Raw genomic sequence first — 20,304 nt, forward strand, 5'->3', positions numbered from 1 at the left:
AAACCTTTGTCCCTCAGAATACACGGAGAAGCTGCCCAGTCCCACTTTGCTGGGTTTAATGGCTCGGCAAAGTCGTAACTAGAGCCACAGGCCTTAGGGCTCTTTTCTTTCCTTTTCCGAGGGCTCTTTAATTTCCTTCAAAGGCTCTTTTCTTTCCTTCTTCAGCACCTGGCACGCGTGGGAGCCAAGACAGGGACACCGAGGGCTCGTCCCCCACAGTGGGCTCTGCTCCACAGGAACAGGAGGCCAGGGAGGGGAAGGCTCAGCTCCCACAAGGAACTGCGGAGAAAGCAGCGGAACACTGAGCCCTCACAGCGGCACTTCCCCTGTACCACAGGGCAGCGCTGTGACCCGGCCAGACCAAAATCTCGATGCCCATGACCCGGTCCCGGTCTCGGTTCCGGTCCCGGGTCCCCCTCAGGCCTTCCCGCGCCTCAGCGCCGCCGCCTGGCGGGAATTGAGAGCGCGCATGCGCGGCACCGCCGGGGCGCAGTTCCGGGCAGGGCCGAGGGTTCGAATCCCGCCCGCGCTCTCCATGCTCTCGCTGGTTCTCTTACATCTTTATGGATTTATTTACCCCGCATTGGTCAGGCCGCACCTTCAGTAGCGCGTTCAGTTCTGGGCCTCTCCAAGGCTCGTACAAGGTCAAGAAATAGGCCTTGTGTGAGCGGCTTGGGAGGGAGGCTCATGGCGGCCTCAGGGCTCTCCGTGACCAGGAGCTTGTGGTGAGGTGAGGCCGGTCTGTGCTGCTGTGTGAAGAGTGAGCTCACCGAGAGGAAACGGCCTCAGGCTGACACAGGGCACACGTTCGCAGTAAATACTCAAATCCTGCCATCCGGGGAAGGGGCTGCTTGGGGATGTTCTCAATGAGAAATTTAAAAAGTCTTGATTTGCTGTAGACGGAGCAAGCAGCGCTGGGGAACGTGAGGGGTCACTGCCCACTCCACCTGGGTTTGCAGCTTCTTCTTACAGTATGGTCTCTCGTTGTGATTTTTAACTTTGCCAGGTAAGCAATGGTGGTGAATAAACATCTGTAACGTCTTTGGGTGATGGTCAGTCTCATAAACTCAATCAACCATGTGGTCTCGGTAGATAAAAACCAGCAAAAGTCGGGAACTCTGGTCTTTGTAGATAGGCAGCAACGATCAAACGAAGGCAGGAAATCTGATTTTGCAAACCGGTAGTAGATACAACTTGTTTAGAAAACACAATATTCATAACAGGGGGATTTAAAACAGAATGATTTGATCGTATATTTTCCTCAATCTAATGTTCACGCTTCACTTCAGACCCCACTACTCCGATTTATACAAACCCCAATACTTTTACGATTAAGACGCATCTTTGACCAGTTATCACAGGGATTACAACGGGAGGGCGGAGTGGAAGAGTAATTCTCTTCCCCCACGCACCTATTCCGTGACTCCATCATTTCCCGCTCTTACACCTCCCCTCACGCCATTCCTGAGGGGGGGTGGGGGGGGAGACACCGAGCTCTGCGCATGCGCGGGGCGATCCCGCCGCGCTTCCCCCCTCACATCCACCCGGGAGGTGGGCGGGACTTCCGGCGCGGCACTTCCGGCCCCCGGGCGCTGCGCGGGCGGTGTGGCCGCTGCGCTCCCGCCGCCGTCCCCGGCCCGGCCCGGCCTCACTTCCCCGGCACCGCCTCATGCAGCGCCGCGACGACCCCACAGGCCGCTTATCTCGAGGGCAAGGTCCCGGTAGTCGCGCGCCGCCGCCGCGCCGGCCGCCCCGTGGCGGAGGGGCCCGCGGAACCGCCAGCGGGGCGCAGCCGCCGCCCGGTGGGGCCGCGGCCGGCGGAGCCTCAGGGCAAGGGGGTTCGGCGCAGATGGTTGGAGGTAAAATGGAGCCTGAGAACAAGTACCTGCCCGAGCTGATGGCCGAGAAGGACAGCCTGGATCCGTCCTTCACGCACGCCATGCAGCTCCTCACCGCAGGTACCGGGAGAAGGGAGAGGGCAGCGGGTCCCGGTGGCCGCTCTGGCTCCGGTGCGACAGGGGGGTTCAAATGAGGTATTTGTCTGTGTAATCGCAGCTTGACCCGTAGGGTTGGAGCGTGTTTCATTGGTGGTTATATTGTATTGTGTTAGTCATTGCGGTGTGGCCTCAGCCGGAGAGGAGAATCAAAAACCCTCGCGGGCTGAGATTGCAGTTGAATAATTGAAAGAAGATGTGATGGTAATAGTAAATACGCTGATAATAATGGTAATTGCGGCGTTGAGAGGGAGTAGAAACAAGCGATGCCCATCCCATTCCATCCCCGAGATCCTTCCAGTTTGGAATTCCGGAATTCCAGATGGGAATGAGAGCCGGGGGGGATGGGATGTCCCTTCGGTTCAGGTGACCTGTCCTTGCCACGCTCCCCCTGCTCTGGGGACAGCTCCTCTCTTTTACTGAGAAATCTTGGGGTACACCCTGCTCGGGAATAGCCGAAATAGCAAGGGTGTTGATAATGTGATGGCCATAAAAATCCCTAAAAAACAGCTCTTAAGAATAAAAAAAGCTCCGTGCCAGCCGAAATCAGGGCAGCCCTTCCATCCGTGGAGGAGAGAAAAACTAGGAAAAAAAAAAAAAAAAGCCATGGGAGCGATGATGGAATCCCAGCGAGCCATGTCTAGGATATTTTATTTTATTTTATTTTATTTTTTTCTTTTTTTTCTTCCTGGCTGGAAATTGGTGCCCGCCGAGCTTTCGGCTCGTGCGGAAGCCGAGGAAGGAAGGAAGGGCTGGAAATGGCAGTCTTTGTTCTGTGCCCAGCCGAGCCTTCTCCTTCTCCAGAGCCTCTGTCCAATCGCTTGGCAGCTCGGATTTCCCTGCATCTCCTCTGCTGCACCGCCTTCGGGGCCTCCATCCCACCCATTCAGCTGCTTCCAAACACCGGAGTCAGCTTAAAAAAAAAAAAAAAAAAAAAATTTAAAATAAGTTCAAAATATTCCCAACCACTTTGTGCGCTCCGGGAGGCTCTCAGAGCAAGGATCTGTTTAGATCTGATCTCCCCGGTGCTTTGTTTAGTGGGGTTTTTTTTTGTTTTGTTTTGTTTTTCTTTAATTATTTATTTTGTCAGGGTTTAAAAATGCAGAGTTTTGAGGTTTTACCACTTTGTTTTATGCAGGGAATAATTCTTGGGGATTGTTTTCTCTCCCGTTGTGCAGACAAGAGGGAGAGATCGTCACGGCATCACCCGCCAGCACCTTGATCTTAATAAATGAGTTTTATAATCTAATTTCCCATCACTTTAATGATTTTTGATTAATAAAATTCCTCAGCCAGCTCGGCTGTGATGCCTCCCAGGCAAAGGAAATCCCAGGAGTTTGCAAATTCCCACACAAAGAGCAGCGTCCTGCAAAACCTCCCTCACTTGAGAGGTGTAATAAGGATTTAGGAGGGGTTGTTTTTTATTAATTTCAAAATTGCTGATTGCAACTTTGGGAGATTTAAAACTGGAGCAGTTCCAGCTGTGGATGTTTTGAAAATCACTTTTTTTTGTTTGTTTGTTTGTTTTTGGGAGCGTTCACAGTCCCTGTTCAGGGTGAGCTGAGCAGGAAAACAATGAGGAAAGATTTGAGGTAAAATGGTGGGTTAGGTAATTTATTTATTTATTTATTTATTTATTTATTTATTTATTTATTTATTTATTGCTTGGATGATCCCCAGAGTGCTCTGGATTCCTTGGAATTTCAGTCTGGGCCAAAGCTGTGATGCACAGAGCCAGCACAACTCCAGCAAAATGACTTCCAGATACAGAAATGATCCCGAGTGTCAGCAGAATTCCTATTCCAGCCTTTTTTTTTTTAATCTTTATCCCAGAAGTGGAAGTTGCTCAGCCTGTCTGCCTCGGGGAGGGAGCCCTGCAGAAATTCTGCATTAATTTCTTGTCAAACAGCATCTTAAAGTTGTCTGAAATACTGTGGTGGTTCTGTATTTTTAGAGGGAATTATTTTGGGGTTTTTCTTTTTTTTTTTTTTTTGGGAGCAAGGGCCTGGCAGTGATGGGATTCCTATTGATTCCAGGGACTGTGGTGTGGAAGTGACCACACTGAGGGTTCTGTTATCCTAAAGAGAAACTGAAAACTGGGATTTCTTGCATTTTCAAATGTAATCCACGTTTCCCTCCTGGGATTTGGGGTTTGTGTGATCTTCCTTTTCCACAGGAACAAGGAATTTTATTTTTTTTTTCCCATTGGGATTTCCTGTGGAAAGAGCAGGGGGAGCTGCTGATGGTGTGAATATTTCTGCTTCCCTGCTTTGGGAAAATGGGACATAATCCATCTGTGTGTCAGCCAGGTGTGAGTTTTTGGGTTTTTTTGGGAATTTTCGCTGGTTTTATTTCCTGGAGCAGCTCCAAGGGGAAAGGGCTGAGCTTGCCCGGGGATGTGAGAGCTGTGTTGGGGTGAGGAGGGAATGAGAGCAGGAAGGAGCTGCAGGTGCTGGGGGAATCCCACAGGGAATTCCCTGCTGGATCCAGGCCAGGTTGAGGCGTTCCTGGCCATGGGAAAGGCTGGGTGGGAATGTCACAGGGACGGGTGGCGGCTCCTGGGAGCCCAGCAGGGATCAGGGATGAGAATTGTCACCCTGAGGCTCCTTCCAGGGGTCCAGGCTCTCCTGACTCGGAGATCCCCTCAGTTCCTGCCTTCCCAGGTGCTGAGCTGTCCCCAGCTCGCTCAGCTCCCGTGTTCTGGAACCTTTTCACTGCTGCTCTTCTCAGGTTGGGCTTTGTTCAGCTGTAGCGATGTTCCCATTCCCAGGAGTCCCAGTGCTGGGGCCATTCCCATTCCCAGTGCTGGGGCCATTCCCATTCCCAGTGCTGGGGCCATTCCCATTCCCAGTGCTGGGGCCATTCCCAGTGCTGGGGCCATTCCCAGTGCTGGGGCCATTCCCATTCCCAGTGCTGGGGCCATTCCCATTCCCAGTGCTGGGGCCATTCCCATTCCCAGTGCTGGGGCCATTCCCATTCCCAGTGCTGGGGCCATTCCCATTCCCAGTGCTGGGGCCATTCCCAGTGCTGGGGCCATTCCCAGTGCTGGGGCCATTCCCATTCCCAGTGCTGGGGCCATTCCCATTCCCAGTGCTGGGGCCATTCCCATTCCCAGTGCTGGGGCCATTCCTATTCCCAGTGCTGGGGCCATTCCCAGTAATCCCAGTGCTGGGACCATTCCCAGTGTTCTGACCATTCCCAGTAATCCCAGTGCTGGGACCATTCCCAGTGTTCTGACCATTCCCAGTAATCCCAGTGCTGGGACCATTCCCAGTGTTCTGACCATTCCCATTCCCAGTACTGGGACCATTCCCAGTGTTCTGACCATTCCCAAGAATCCCAGTGCTGGGACCATTCCCAGTACTGGGACCATTCCCAGTGTTCTGACCATTCCCATTCCCAGTGTTCTGACCATTCCCATTCCCAGTGTTCTGACCATTCCCATTCCCAGTGTTCTGACCATTCCCAAGAATCCCAGTGCTGGGACCATTCCCAGTACTGGGACCATTCCCAAGAATCCCAGTACTGGGACCATTCCCAGTGTTCTGACCATTCCCAAGAATCCCAGTGCTGGGACCATTCCCAGTGTTCTGACCATTCCCATTCCCAGTACTGGGACCATTCCCAGTGTTCTGACCATTCCCATTCCCAGTGTTCTGACCATTCCCATTCCCAGTACTGGGACCATTCCCAGTGTTCTGACCATTCCCAAGAATCCCAGTGCTGGGACCATTCCCAGTACTGGGACCATTCCCAAGAATCCCAGTGCTGGGACCATTCCCAGTGTTCTGACCATTCCCATTCCCAGTACTGGGACCATTCCCAGTGTTCTGACCATTCCCAGTGTTCTGACCATTCCCATTCCCAGTACTGGGACCATTCCCAGTGTTCTGACCATTCCCAAGAATCCCAGTGCTGGGACCATTCCCAGTACTGGGACCATTCCCAGTGTTCTGACCATTCCCATTCCCAGTGTTCTGACCATTCCCATTCCCAGTACTGGGACCATTCCCAGTGTTCTGACCATTCCCAAGAATCCCAGTGCTGGGACCATTCCCAGTGTTCTGACCATTCCCATTCCCAGTACTGGGACCATTCCCAGTGTTCTGACCATTCCCAAGAATCCCAGTGCTGGGGCCATTCCCATTCCCAGTGCTGGGGCCATTCCCAGTGCTGGGGCCATTCCCAGTGCTGGGGCCATTCCCAGTGCTGGGGCCATTCCCATGAATCCCAGTGCTGGGGCCATTCCCATTCCCAGTGCTGGGGCCATTCCCATTCCCAGTGCTGGGGCCATTCCCAGTGCTGGGACCATTCCCATGAATCCCAGTGCTGGGACCATTCCCATTCCCAGTGCTGGGGCCATTCCCAGTGCTGGGGCCATTCCCAGTGCTGGGGCCATTCCCAGTGTTCTGACCATTCCCACGAATCCCAGTGCTGGGACCATTCCCAGTGTTCTGACCATTCCCATTCCCAGTACTGGGACCATTCCCAGTGTTCTGACCATTCCCAAGAATCCCAGTGCTGGGACCATTCCCAGTACTGGGACCATTCCCAGTGTTCTGACCATTCCCATTCCCAGTACTGGGACCATTCCCAGTGTTCTGACCATTCCCATTCCCAGTACTGGGACCATTCCCAGTGTTCTGACCATTCCCATTCCCAGTACTGGGACCATTCCCAGTGTTCTGACCATTCCCATTCCCAGTACTGGGACCATTCCCAGTGTTCTGACCATTCCCAAGAATCCCAGTGCTGGGACCATTCCCATTCCCATCTCTGTGACCATTCCAGCAAAATCCCCCAAATCAGAGCTGGCAGCCCAGAAATCCGAGGCTGGAATCCCAGGGTATATTTTGGGGAGGGAAACAGTGGGATCAGGATTGCCAAATTCCTGGAATGCAGCCAGGAATTTCCTCAGAGGTGCCACCCCCAAATCCTTTAGGGTTTGGGCTTTTTTGGGTTGTTTTTAGGGGTCGGTATAATTTGATTTTTTGAGCTGAAGGTTCCATTCTTACAACTCAAGTGTCCCAGAGCACGGCTGAGCAAATCCAGGGTTTTTTCTGGATTTGGGTTTTTAGGGAAGAGCTCAGGTTTAGCTGAGGAGCAGGAGTGGAGAGCAGCAGCGTTCCCAAAAAAACCCTTTAGGTGTTTGGGAATCCTGGGGAGCACCCACAGCATCCATGGAAAAGCCACTGATGTCACCAGCGTGGCATTCCTTGTGCAAGCAGGGAAAAAAAAAAAACAAAAATCCCAAAAAGTCTTTGGGAATGGGGCTTGATCAATGAAGGTAAAAAAAAAAAAAATCCCAAAAAATCTTTGGGAATGGGGCTTGATCAATGAAGGTAAAAAAAAAAAAAAAAAATCCCAAAAAATCTTTGGGAATGGGGCTTGATCAAAGAAGGTAAAAAAAAAAAAATCCCAAAAAATCTTTGGGAATGGGGCTTGATCAATGAAGGTAAAAAAAAAAAAAAATCCCAAAAAATCTTTGGGAATGGGGCTTGATCAATGAAGGTTAAAAAAAAAAAAATTCCCAAAAAATCTTTGGGAATGGGGCTTGATCAATGAAGGTAAAAAAAAAAAATTCCCAAAAAATCTTTGGGAATGGGGCTTGATCAATGAAGGTTAAAAAAAAAAAAATCCCAAAAAATCTTTGGGAATGGGGCTTGATCAATGAAGGTTAAAAAAAAAAAATCCCAAAAAATCTTTGGGAATGGATCTTGATCAATCCAATTAAAAACTGAAAAAATCCAAAAATATTCAGGGATGGATCTGGATCCCTCCAGGTAAAAAAACCAAAAAAATCCCAAAAAAACTTCAGGAATGGATCTGGATCCTTCCAGGTAAAAAAACCAAAAACATCCCAAAAAATCTTCAGGAATGGATCTGGATCCTTCCAGCAAAAAATCCCAAAAATCTTCAGGAATGGGTCTTGATCAATCCAATTAAAAAAAACCAAAAATCCCAAAAAACTTCAGGAATGGATCTGGATCCTTCCAGGTAAAAAAAACCAAAAATATCCCAAAAAATCCCAAAAATCTTCAGGAATGGATCTGGATCCTTCCAGGTAAAAATCCCAAAAAATCCCAAAAAACTTCAGGAATGGATCTGGATCCTTCCAGGTAAAAAAACCAAAAAAATCCCAAAAAATCTTCAGAAATGGATCTGGATCCTTCCAGGTAAAAAAATCAAAAAAATCCCAAAAGTTTTCAGGAATGGGTCTTGATCAATCCAATTAAAAAAATTCCAAAAATCCCAAAAAACTTGAGGAATGGATCTGGATCCTTCCAGGTAAAAAAACCAAAAAATCTTCAGGAATGGATCTTGATCAATCCAATTAAAAAACCAAAAATCCCAAAAAATCTTCAGGTATGGATCAGGATCCTTCCAGGTAAAAAAACCAAAAAAATCCCAAAAAATCCCAAAAAATCTTCAGGAATGGATCTTGATCCTTCCAGCAAAAAATCCCAAAAATCTTCAGGAATGGATCTGGATCCTTCCAGGTAAAAATCCCAAAAAATCCCAAAAAACTTCAGGAATGGATCTGGATCCTTCCAGGTAAAAATCCCAAAAAATCCCAAAAAACTTCAGGAATGGATCTGGATCCTTCCAGGTAAAAAATCCCAAAAAATTTCTGGAATGGGTCTTGATCCCTCCAGGTAAAAAAACCAGAAAAATCCCAAAAAATCTTCAGGAATGGATCTGGATCCTTCCAGGTAAAAAATCCCAAAAAATCTTCAGGAATGGATCTGGATCCTTCCAGGTAAAAAATCCCAAAAAATCTTCAGGAATGGATCTGGATCCTTCCAGCAAAAAATCCCAAAAAATCCTCAGGAATGGATCTGGATCCTTCCATGTAAAAAAACCAAAAAATTCCCAAAAAATCTTCAGGAATGGATCTGGATCCTTCCAGGTAAAAAATCCCAAAAATTTTCTGGAATGGATCTTGATCAATCCAATTAAAAAAAACCAAAAATCCCAAAAAAGTTCAGGAATGGATCTGGATCCTTCCAGGTAAAAAATACCAAAAAAATCCCAAAAGTTTTCAGGAATGGGTCTTGATCAATCCAATTAAAAAAATTCCAAAAATCCCAAAAAACTTGAGGAATGGATCTGGATCCTTCCAGGTAAAAAAACCAAAAAAATCCCAAAAAATCCCAAAAAAATCTTCAGGAATGGATCTGGATCCTTCCAGCAAAAAATCCCAAAAATTTTCTGTAATGGATCTGGATCCTTCCAGGTAAAAATCCCAAAAAATCCCAAAAAACTTCAGGAATGGATCTTGATCAATCCAATTTTAAAAAAACAAAAATCCCAAAAATCTTCAGGAATGGATCTGGATCCTTCCAGGTAAAAATCCCAAAAAATTTCTGGAATGGGTCTTGATCCCTCCAGGTAAAAAAATCAAAAAAATCCCAAAAGTTTTCAGGAATGGATCTGGATCCTTCCAGGTAAAAAATCCCAAAAATTTTCTGGAATGGATCTTGATCCTTCCAGGTAAAAATCCCAAAAAATCCCAAAAAACTTCAGGAATGGATCTGGATCCTTCCAGGTAAAAAAAACCAAAAAAATCCCAAAAATCTTCAGGAATGGATCTGGATCCCTCCAGGTAAAAAATCCCAAAAAATCCCAAAAAATCTTCAGGAATGGATCTGGATCCTTCCAGGTAAAAAATCCCAAAAATTTTCTGGAATGGATCTTGATCCTTCCAGGTAAAAATCCCAAAAAATCCCAAAAAACTTCAGGAATGGATCTGGATCCTTCCAGGTAAAAAAAACCAAAAAAATCCCAAAAAAATCCCAAAAAAGTTCAGGAATGGATCTGGATCCTTCCAGGTAAAAATCCCCCCAAAAAACCAACAACAACAAAAAAAAAAAATAAAATAAATAAATAAAATCTCGAGAACGTCTCTCTTGATCACTATAAAATTAATATAAAAATATTCCAAATTTTTTTTTTTTTTTTTTATTTTTTCTCTCCTTCAGAAATAGAAAAAATTCAGAAAGGTGAGAGCACAAAGAAGGATGAAGAAGAAAATTACCTGGATTTATTTTCTCACAAGAACATGAAGCTGAAGGAACGAGTTCTGATCCCTGTCAAACAATATCCCAAGGTGAGGGGACAACAACAACCAAAAAAAAAACCAAAAAAAAATTTAAAAATCCAAATTTTCCCTTTTTTTCTGAGGTGGGATTTTATACCCGCCAAAACAGCAGCAAAAAAAAAAAAAAAATTAAAAAAAAAACCAAAATTCCATATTTAAAATAAATTTATTTTTCGATAATTATCATTTTCTTCACAGGGTTTTTATTGCTCATATATTGAATTTTTATCTTTTTCGTGCTGGGATTGATGGAAATGAGAATTCCAGATGTGGATTTTAAGGGTTTTTTTTTTATTTATTTAATATTTTTAAATATATCTAATTTTTTTTAATATATATATATATTTATATTTAATTTTGGGAAAGGTTGGATGGAAAGTTGCAGAGGAAAGGGGTTGGAATGGAAATATTGAATTGATGTTGATTTATTTTTATTTTTCTGCTGGTGGTTTTTGATTTTTTTTTTTTTTTTTTAATGGAAGGAACTGAAATTTTTCCTTTAAAAAATGAAAATTTCCCTTTAAAAAATGAAAATTTCCCTTTAAAAAATGAAAATTTCCCTTTAAAAAATGAAAATTTCCCTTCAAAAATGAAAATTTCCCTTTAAAAAATGAAATTTTCCCTATAAAAAATGAAATTTTCCCTATAAAAAATGAAATTTTTCCTTTAAAAAATGAAATTTTCCTTTAAAAAATTAATTTTTCCTTTAAAAAAATTATATTTTCCTATAGAAAATTAAATTTTCCTTTAAAAAATCAAATTTTCCTTTTGAAAATGAACTTTTCCTTTAAAAAATCAAATTTTCCTTTTGAAACTGAAATTTTTCCTTTAAAAAATTAATTTTTCCTTTAAAAAATTAAATTTTCTTTTGAAAATGAAATTTTTCCTTTAAAAAATTAAATTTTACTTTAAAGAATCAAATTTTCCTTTGGAAAATGAAATTTCTCTTTAGAAACTTTAATTTTCCTTTTTAAACTGAATTTTTCCTTTAAAAAATTAAATTTTCCTTTAGAAAATTAAATTTTCCTTTGGAAACTTTAATTTTCCAATTTTCCAATTTTCCAATTTTCAATTTTCCAATTTGAAATTTGCAATTTTTCAATTTTTGAATTTTCAATTTGAAATTTTAAATTTTTGAATTTTCAATTTTTAAATTTTAAATTTTCCATTTTTCAATTTTTAAATTTGAAATTTTTCAATTTTGGAAGTTGAAATTTTCAAATTGAAATTTAAAATTTTTGAATTTGAAATTTGAAAATTTTTCAGTTTGAAATTTTCAGTTTTTCAATTTTCATTTTGTAATTTTCCATTTTTCAATTTGAAATTTTTAATTTTTGAAATTTTAAATTTTCAATTTTTTCAATTTTTCAATTTGAAATTTTCATTTTGTTATTTTCAATTTTTGAATTTGAATTTTTCAATTTTCAATTTTTCAATTTGAAATCTGAAATTTTCAATTTTTGAATTTGAAATTTTCAATTTTTCAATTTGAAATTTGAAATTTTCATTTTGTAATTTTCAATTTTTGAATTTGAATTTTTCAATTTTTTCAATTTGAAATTTTCAATTTTTCAATTTGAAATTTTCATTTTGTAATTTTCAATTTTTGAATTTGAATTTTTCAATTTTTTCAATTTGAAATTTTCAATTTTTCAATTTGAAATTTGAAATTTTCATTTTGTAATTTTCAATTTTTGAATTTGAATTTTTTAATTTTCAATTTTTCAATTTTTCAATTTGAAATTTGAAATTTTCAATTTTTCAATTTGAAATTTGAAATTTTCATTTTGTAATTTTCAATTTTTGAATTTGAATTTTTTAATTTTCAATTTTTCAATTTTCAATTTTTCAATTTTCAATTTTTCAATTTGAAATCTTTCCTGCCCTTTTTTTTTTTTTTAAACTGAGTATAAATTGAAAAGTGATTTTTATTAATTCTATTTTAATTTTTTTTTTAATTATTATTTTTTTTTTTTTCTTTATTTCCAGTTCAATTTTGTTGGGAAGATTTTGGGACCCCAAGGAAACACCATTAAGAGACTTCAGGAAGAAACTGGAGCTAAAATTTCAGTTTTGGGGAAAGGTTCCATGAGAGATAAAGCCAAGGTGAGAAAAATTAAATCAAATTAAATAAAATAAAATAAAATAAAATTTCCTTTTTATTCGGTGAGGATTTTATTAAAAATTCCATTCATTTTATTCATTTATTTGCAATTTATTTTTATTTTTTTCCATTTATTAAAGCATTTTTTTTTATATATTTTTGAACTGGAGGAAGGTTCAGTGAGAGAATAAAATGAAATAAAATAAAATAAATAAAATGAAATAAAATAAAATAAATAAAATAAAATGAAATAAAATAAATAAATTAAACAAAATAAACTAAATAAAATAAAATAAAATTTCCTTTTTATTCTCTGAGCATTTTATTAAAAATTTATTTTTATTTTTTTTTCACTTTATTAAAATGAATTTTTTTATATTTCTGAACTGGAGGAAGATTCAGTGAGAGAATAAAATGAAATAAAATAAAATAAATTAAATAAAATAAAATTTTTATCCTCTGAGGATTTTATTAAAAATTCCATTCATTTTATTCATTTATTTGCAATTTATTTTTATTTTTATTCATTTTATTAAAATCGATTTTTTTATATTTCTGAACTGGAGGAAGGTTCAGTGAGAGAATAAAATAAAATGAAATAAATAAAATAAAATAAATAAAATAAAATAAAATTTCCTTTTTATTCTGTGAGGATTTTATTAAAAATTCCATTCATTTTATTCATTTATTTGCAATTTATTTTTATTTTTTTTCACTTTATTAAAATGAATTTTTTTATATTTTTGAACTTGAGGAAGGTTCAGTGAGAGAATAAAATGAAATAAAATAAATTAAATAAAATAAATGAAATAAAATTTAATTTCCTTTTTATCCTCTGAGGATTTTATTAAAAATTCCATTCATTTTATTCATTTATTTGCAATTTATTTTTATTTTTTTCCATTTATTAAAATCAATTTTTTTTATATTTTTGAACTTGAGGAAGGTTCAGTGAGAGAATGAAATAAAATGAAATAAAATAAATAAAATTAAATTAAATGAAATAAACTAAATAAAATAAAATAAAATTTCCTTTTTATCCTCTGAGGATTATATTAAAAATTTATTTTTTTTTCACTTTATTAAAATGAAATTTTTTATATTTTTGAACTGGAGGAAGGTTCAGTGGGAGAATAAAATGAAATAAAATAAAATAAATTAAATAAAATAAAATTTTCTTTTTATCCTGTGAGGATTTTATTAAAAATTCCATTCATTTTATTCATTTATTTGCAATTTATTTTTATATTTTTCCATTTATTAAAACATTTTTTTTTATATTTTTGAACTTGAGGAAGGTTCAGTGAGAGAATGAAATAAAATGAAATAAAATAAATAAAATTAAATTAAATGAAATAAACTAAATAAAATAAAATAAAATTTCCTTTTTATCCTCTGAGGATTATATTAAAAATTTATTTTTTTTTCACTTTATTAAAATGAAATTTTTTATATTTTTGAACTGGAGGAAGGTTCAGTGGGAGAATAAAATGAAATAAAATAAAATAAATTAAATAAAATAAAATTTTCTTTTTATCCTGTGAGGATTTTATTAAAAATTCCATTCATTTTATTCATTTATTTGCAATTTATTTTTATATTTTTCCATTTATTAAAACATTTTTTTTTATATTTCTGACCTGAAGGAAGGTTCAGTGAGAGAATAAAATAAAATAAAGAAAATAAAATAAATAAAATAAATAAAATAAAATTTAATTTCCTTTTTTTCCTCTGAGGATTTTATTAAAAATTCCATTCATTTTATTCATTTATTTGCAATTTATTTTTATTTTTTTCCATTTATTAAAATCAATTTTTTTATATTTTTGAACTGGAGGAAGGTTCAGTGAAAAAAAACCCTGAAAATAAAATTAAAAATAATTTTTTTTTTTGCCCAAAATCCCTCTTAAATTAACAAAAAAAATGAAAATATAAAAAGAAAAAAATAAGATTTTTTTCCTTCTAATTTTTTTTCCCAAAAATCCTTTCTCAAATTAAAATAAAATGAAAATAATAAAAGAAAAAATTAGATTTTTTTCCTTTTAAATTTTTTTTGCCCAAATCTCTTCTCAAATTAACAAAAAAATGAAAATAAAAAAAGAAAAAAAATAAGATTTTTTTTCCTTTTAATATTTCTTGCCCAAAAAACCCTAAAAAAACCCAAAAAATTTTTTTTTTCCCTTTTCAAACTCCTTGTCCAAAATACACCAAAAAAAAAATTAGAAAAAACAAAATCTTATTTTTTTTTCCTTTTTTTTTTTTTTGATATTTTCTACCCAAAATCCCCCCCCCAAAAAAAAATCAGATTTTTTTAATTTTTATTTTATATTTTCTCCTAAATAAAAAATCCATTTTTAACCCTTTCCTGTATTATTTATTTTCCACTTCCAGGATCAGTAAAAATAATTTTTTTTTTCCCAAATAATTCCATTTTTAACCCTTTCCTGTATTTTTTTTTCCCACTTTCAGGATCAATAAAAATATTTTTTTTTCCCCAAATAATTCCATTTTTAACCCTTTCCTGTATTTTTTTTTTCCCACTTTCAGGATCAATAAAAATATTTTTTTTTCCCCAAATAATTCCATTTTTAACCCTTTCCTGTATTATTTTTTTCCCACTTCCAGAATCAATAAAATAAGATTTTTTCCCCCAAATAATCTCATTTTTAACCCTTTCCTGGATATTCCTCAGGAGCAAAAAAAGAAGATTTTTTCCCCCCAAATAATTCAAATTTTAACCCTTTCCTGTATTTTTTTTTTTCCCACTTTCAGGATCAATAAAATAAGATTTTTCCCCCAAATAATCCCGTTTTTAACCCTTTCCTGGATATTCCTCAGGAGCAAAAAAAGAGGATTTTTTCCCCAAAATAAACCCATTTTTAACCCTTTCCTGCACTCCCCCAGGATCAATAAAAAGAGGATTTTTTCCCCAAAATAAACCCATTTTTAACCCTTTCCTGCATTCCTCAGGATCAATAAAAAGAGGATTTTTTTTCCCCAAATAATCCCATTTTTAACCCTTTCTTGCATTGCCCCCAGGATCAATAAAAAGAAGATTTTCCCCCCCAAATAATTCCATTTTTAACCCTTTCCTGTATTATTTTTTTTCCACTTTCAGGATCAATAAAATAAGATTTTTCCCCCAAATAAACCCGTTTTTAACCCTTTCCTGGATATTCCCCAGGATCAATAAAAAGAGGATTTTTTCCCCAAAATAAACCCGTTTTTAACCCTTTCCTGCACTCCCCCAGGATCAATAAAAAGAGGATTTCCCCCCCAAATGAACCCGTTTTTAACCCTTTCCTGGATATTCCCCAGGATCAATCAAAAGAGGATTTTTTCCCCAAAATAATCCCATTTTTAACCCTTTCCTGCATTCCTCAGGATCAATAAGAAGAGGATTTCCCCCCCAAATGAACCCGTTTTTAACCCTTTCCTGCACTCCCCCCAGGATCAATAAAAAGAGGATTTCCCCCCAAATAATCCCATTTTTAACCCTTTCCTGCACTCCCCCAGGATCAATAAAAAGAGGATTTCCCCCCCAAATGAACCCGTTTTTAACCCTTTCCTGGATATTCCCCAGGATCAATCAAAAGAGGATTTTTTCCCCAAAATAATCCCATTTTTAACCCTTTCCTGCATTCCTCAGGATCAATAAGAAGAGGATTTCCCCCCCAAATGAACCCGTTTTTAACCCTTTCCTGCACTCCCCCCAGGATCAATAAAAAGAGGATTTCCCCCCAAATAATCCCATTTTTAACCCTTTCCTGCACTCCCCCAGGATCAATAAAAAGAGGATTTCCCCCCCAAATGAACCCGTTTTTAACCCTTTCCTGCACTCCCCCAGGATCAATAAAAAGAGGAATTTTTCCCCAAATAATCCCATTTTTAACCCTTTCCTGCACTCCCCCCAGGAGGAAGAGCTCCGCAAGGGGGGGGATCCCAAGTACGCCCACCTGAACATGGAGCTGCACGTGTTCATCGAGGTGTTCGGGCCTCCCTGCGAGGCCTACGGCCTCATGGCCCACGCCATGGAGGAGGTCAAAAAGTTCCTGGTGCCAGTAGGTGCCCTCTTGGGGTTTGCTTGGGTTTCATTGGGTTTGGGGTTAGAAAATGTGTGTGGTGGTGTTGGGGGCACTGGAGGTACTGGGGTGGTGATGGGGGCACTGGAGGTACTGGGGTGGTGTTGGGGGCACTGGAGGTACTGGGGTGGTGATGGGGGCACTGGAGGTACTGGGGTGGTGTTGGGGGCACTGGAGGTACTGGGGTGGTGATGGGGGCACTGGAGGTACTGGGGTGGTGTTGGGGGCACTGGAGGTACTGGGGTGGTGATGGGGGCACTGGAGGTACTGGGGTGGTGTTGGGGGCACTGGAGGTACTGGGGTGGTGATGGGGGCACTGGAGATACTGGGGTGGTGATGGGGGCACTGGAGGTACTGGGGTGGTGATGGGGGCACTGGAGGTACTGGGGTGGTGATGGGGGCACTGGAGGTACTGGGGTGGTGATGGGGGCACTGGAGGTACTGGGGTGGTGATGGGGGCACTGGAGGTACTGGGGTGGTGATGGGGGCACTGGAGGTACTGGGGTGGTGATGGGGGCACTGGAGGTACTGGGGTGGTGATGGGGGCACTGGAGGTACTGGGGTGGTGATGGGGGCACTGGAGGTACTGGGGTGGTGATGGGGGCACTGGAGATACTGGGATGGTGATGGGGGCACTGGAGATACTGGGATGGTGATGGGGGCACTGGAGATACTGGGGTGGTGATGGGGGCACTGGAGGTACTGGGGTGGTGATGGGGGCACTGGAGGTACTGGGGTGGTGATGGGGGCACTGGAGGTACTGGGGTGGTGATGGGGGCACTGGAGATACTGGGGTGGTGATGGGGGCACTGGAGGTACTGGGGTGGTGATGGGGGCACTGGAGGTACTGGGGTGGTGATGGGGGCACTGGAGATACTGGGATGGTGATGGGGGCACTGGAGATACTGGGATGGTGATGGGGGCACTGGAGATACTGGGATGGTGATGGGGGCACTGGAGATACTGGGATGGTGATGGGGGCACTGGAGATACTGGGATGGTGATGGGGGCACTGGAGATACTGGGGTGGTGATGGGGGCACTGGAGATACTGGGATGGTGATGGGGGCACTGGAGGTACTGGGATGGTGATGGGGGCACTGGAGATACTGGGATGGTGATGGGGGCACTGGAGGTACTGGGGTGGTGATGGGGGCACTGGAGATACTGGGATGGTGATGGGGGCACTGGAGATACTGGGATGGTGATGGGGGCACTGGAGGTACTGGGGTGGTGATGGGGGCACTGGAGGTACTGGGGTGGTGATGGGGGCACTGGAGGTACTGGGATGGTTGTGGGATCTCCAGGAAGTTCTGGGATGGTTCTGGGATCACTGGAACCACTGGGATGGTTCTGGGGTTACTGGAACCTGTGGGATAGCTCTGGGATGATTCTGGGATCTCCAGTAAGCACTGGGATGGTTCTGGGATCTCCAGCATGCTCTGGGATGGCTCTGGGGTTACTGGAGACACTGGGATGGCTCTGGGTTGGTTCTGGGATCTCCAGAGAGCACTGGGATGGTTCTGGGGTCATCAGGATGTTCTGGGATTGTTCTGGGATCTCCAGGAACTTCTGGGATGGTTCTGGGGTTACTGGAGACACTGGGATGGCTCTGGGTTGGTTCTGGGATCTCCAGAGAGCACTGGGATGGTTCTGGGGTCATCAGGATGTTCTGGGATGGCTCTGGGGTTACTGGAGACACTGGGATGGCTCTGGGTTGGTTCTGGGATCTCCAGCATGCTCTGGGATGGCTCTGGGACCTGCAGGGATCACTGGGATGGCTCTGGGGCCACTGGAGACACTGGGATGGTGCTGGGTGATCTCTGCCCCATCAGTGCCCAAGGAAGGGATGTGCAAGGACCTGCCAGATCCCTGAGGGTCTGAAAAGCCAGCCTGGATTTGGGATGGGTGCTGGCTCTGCATCCCAAGCCTTTCCTCTGGGAATGGGAACACTGCAGGGCTGCCCCGTGTGGGCTGAGAGCTGCCGGGGCTGTCCCATAAAGCCTCTGGCAGCCCTGGGCTGCTGTGAGCATCAGGGGCTCCAGATGTGCAGGAAGCTTGGAGAAAGCTGCAGCAAATCCCAGTGAAAGCAGATCTGAACCGAGGTCCCTGCAGTTATTTCCATCCCAGCCTCCATTTCCCTGCAGCTGACTCTTTATATCCTCATTTATCTTTTATTTTTATCCTCATCTTCTCCTCGTTTCTATCCCTTTTTTTTGTTCTGCTTTTTTTTTTGTTTATTTGTTTTGTTTTGGTTTTTTTTTTGTTTGTTTGTCTGTGTTTTCTTTTTATTTTTTTTTTTTGTTGTTTTTTTTTTCCAGGATATGATGGATGATATCTGCCAGGAGCAGTTCCTGGAGCTCTCTTATCTCAACGGGGTCCCAGAGCCCAACCGTGGCCGGGGGGTCCCCGGGCGGGGCCGAGGTGCAGCCCCACCTCCCCCTCCACCCGTCCCAAGGTATTCCCAAAATCCCAGCCCTGCCTTTCCCTCAAATCTGTGCTGTCACAGGAGCTTCAGCTGCTTCTTCTTGCTCCCATCAGCTGCTAGGCCCGACCTTGGGGTTGAGCCAAGCTTTTGCAGCTGGCTCAGAGCACGATGTTTGGGATGGAATCCAACACTGGGGTGATTTGGGATGGGTTTAATTAATTTTTCCACGAAGGAACCTTTCAGGAACGGGCCTGGCTGGTGATGGGTGTGCTGGAGACCCCTGAGCATTTTCAGTTTAAATTCAGAGCTCTGGGTTGCCATCGTTCTGTCAGAGCTTGGGGATAAATTGACAACAAAAGTTGTCAGTTTTGTTCAAAACTTTTCTGATTTTTCAGTGCTCCCCTCACTCCCTGATCCATGGCATGGTGATTTTCTTTCTGCTTGGAGTGTCCATGTCCTGAGTGATCCTGAGGGACCTGCAGTGATCCCAGCTGGCTGGGAGGGGCCTTTAAAGTGAAATTCCCTGCCCAGAGTTCTGGAGCAGATTTATTCCTTTGTCTGTCTACAGCTCCCTTTATCCTCAAAATCCCTGATCCTGACTCTGGGCTGTGGAACTGCTCAAAAATTGGATTTCAGTGTCATGAGGAGGCCTCTCCTTGGCTCTCTGGAGCCACTTGGGCTCAGCAGGCAAAGCTCAGCTAATCTGAATTACGTAAAACTCCCACTTTAGGCTGGGCTCAACCAAAATGCTGTGATTTCAACCCAAAGAGCAGCTGAGCCCCCCCACCCGTGGGATGGGGAGAGAGCTGGGAGGGTTAAAAGTGATGGAGTGAATGGGCTGGGATCGAGTTCAGCAGGACAAGCAAAGTAAAGGAAGGAAAGAATTCTGTCCTTCCTTGGGAAGACATTCCAAAGCTCCTCCCTGCCTCCCCCTCCTCATTTCTGTTCTTTCTGCCCCTAACCCAGCAGAATTCTCACCCCTCAGGTTTTTTTGCACCTCCTGCAGCACAGCAATGTGAATTTTTTCGCCCGTGCACAATTCCCAGCTTCACTTTTAGCACTTCTGTGTTAACCCCCCCCTCCCTCCTCCATCCCAGGGGTCTCCACGAGCAGCTCCTGACTCAAACCTTTGTGTCTCCTTTGCAGGGGCCGTGGGGTGGGTCCTCCCCCCCCTCCTCCTCCTCCTCCTCCTCCTCCTCCCCCTCGGGGTGCCCTGGTTCGAGGAGCCCCCGTGCGCGGGGCCATGGCCCGGGGGGCGGCGCTGGCCCGGGGGGTGCCCCCTCCCCCGGCAGTGAGGGGGGCTCCAGCCCCCCGGGCCAGGGCAGCTGGAATCCAGAGGATACCCCTGCCCCCTCCCCCCGTGCCAGAGAGCTACGAGGAATATGTGAGGAGTGATGAATGGTTAATGGTTCCTGGGGTCGATGGTTCATGGGGTCGATGGTCCCTGGGGTCGATGGTTCATGGGGTCGATGGTTCATGGGGTCGATGGTTCCTGGGGTCGATGGTTCATGGGGTCGATGGTCCCTGGGGTCGATGGTTCATGGGGTCGATGGTCCCTGGGGTCGATGGTTCCTGGGGTCGATGGTTCATGGGGTC

General features: G+C 42.2%; 1 protein-coding gene across 1 annotated transcript in view; it reads left to right on the forward strand.

The window, feature by feature from the left end:
* The first annotated feature begins 1,600 nt into the window (after positions 1-1,600).
* The window catches only part of KHDRBS1 (KH RNA binding domain containing, signal transduction associated 1), a 28,187-nt gene continuing 9,483 nt past the window's right edge, over positions 1,601-20,304 (forward strand). Inside the window, exons 1-6 of the mRNA XM_062508836.1 lie at positions 1,601-1,958; positions 9,977-10,104; positions 12,085-12,201; positions 16,114-16,260; positions 18,602-18,738; positions 19,855-20,092. Of these exons, the coding sequence (XP_062364820.1) occupies positions 1,670-1,958; positions 9,977-10,104; positions 12,085-12,201; positions 16,114-16,260; positions 18,602-18,738; positions 19,855-20,092 (1,056 nt within the window). The 5' untranslated portion in view covers positions 1,601-1,669. The remainder of the gene's footprint in view (positions 1,959-9,976; positions 10,105-12,084; positions 12,202-16,113; positions 16,261-18,601; positions 18,739-19,854; positions 20,093-20,304) is intronic.

This window comes from Cinclus cinclus, chromosome 26, assembly GCF_963662255.1.
Source record: "Cinclus cinclus chromosome 26, bCinCin1.1, whole genome shotgun sequence".
Lineage (NCBI taxonomy): Eukaryota > Metazoa > Chordata > Aves > Passeriformes > Cinclidae > Cinclus > Cinclus cinclus.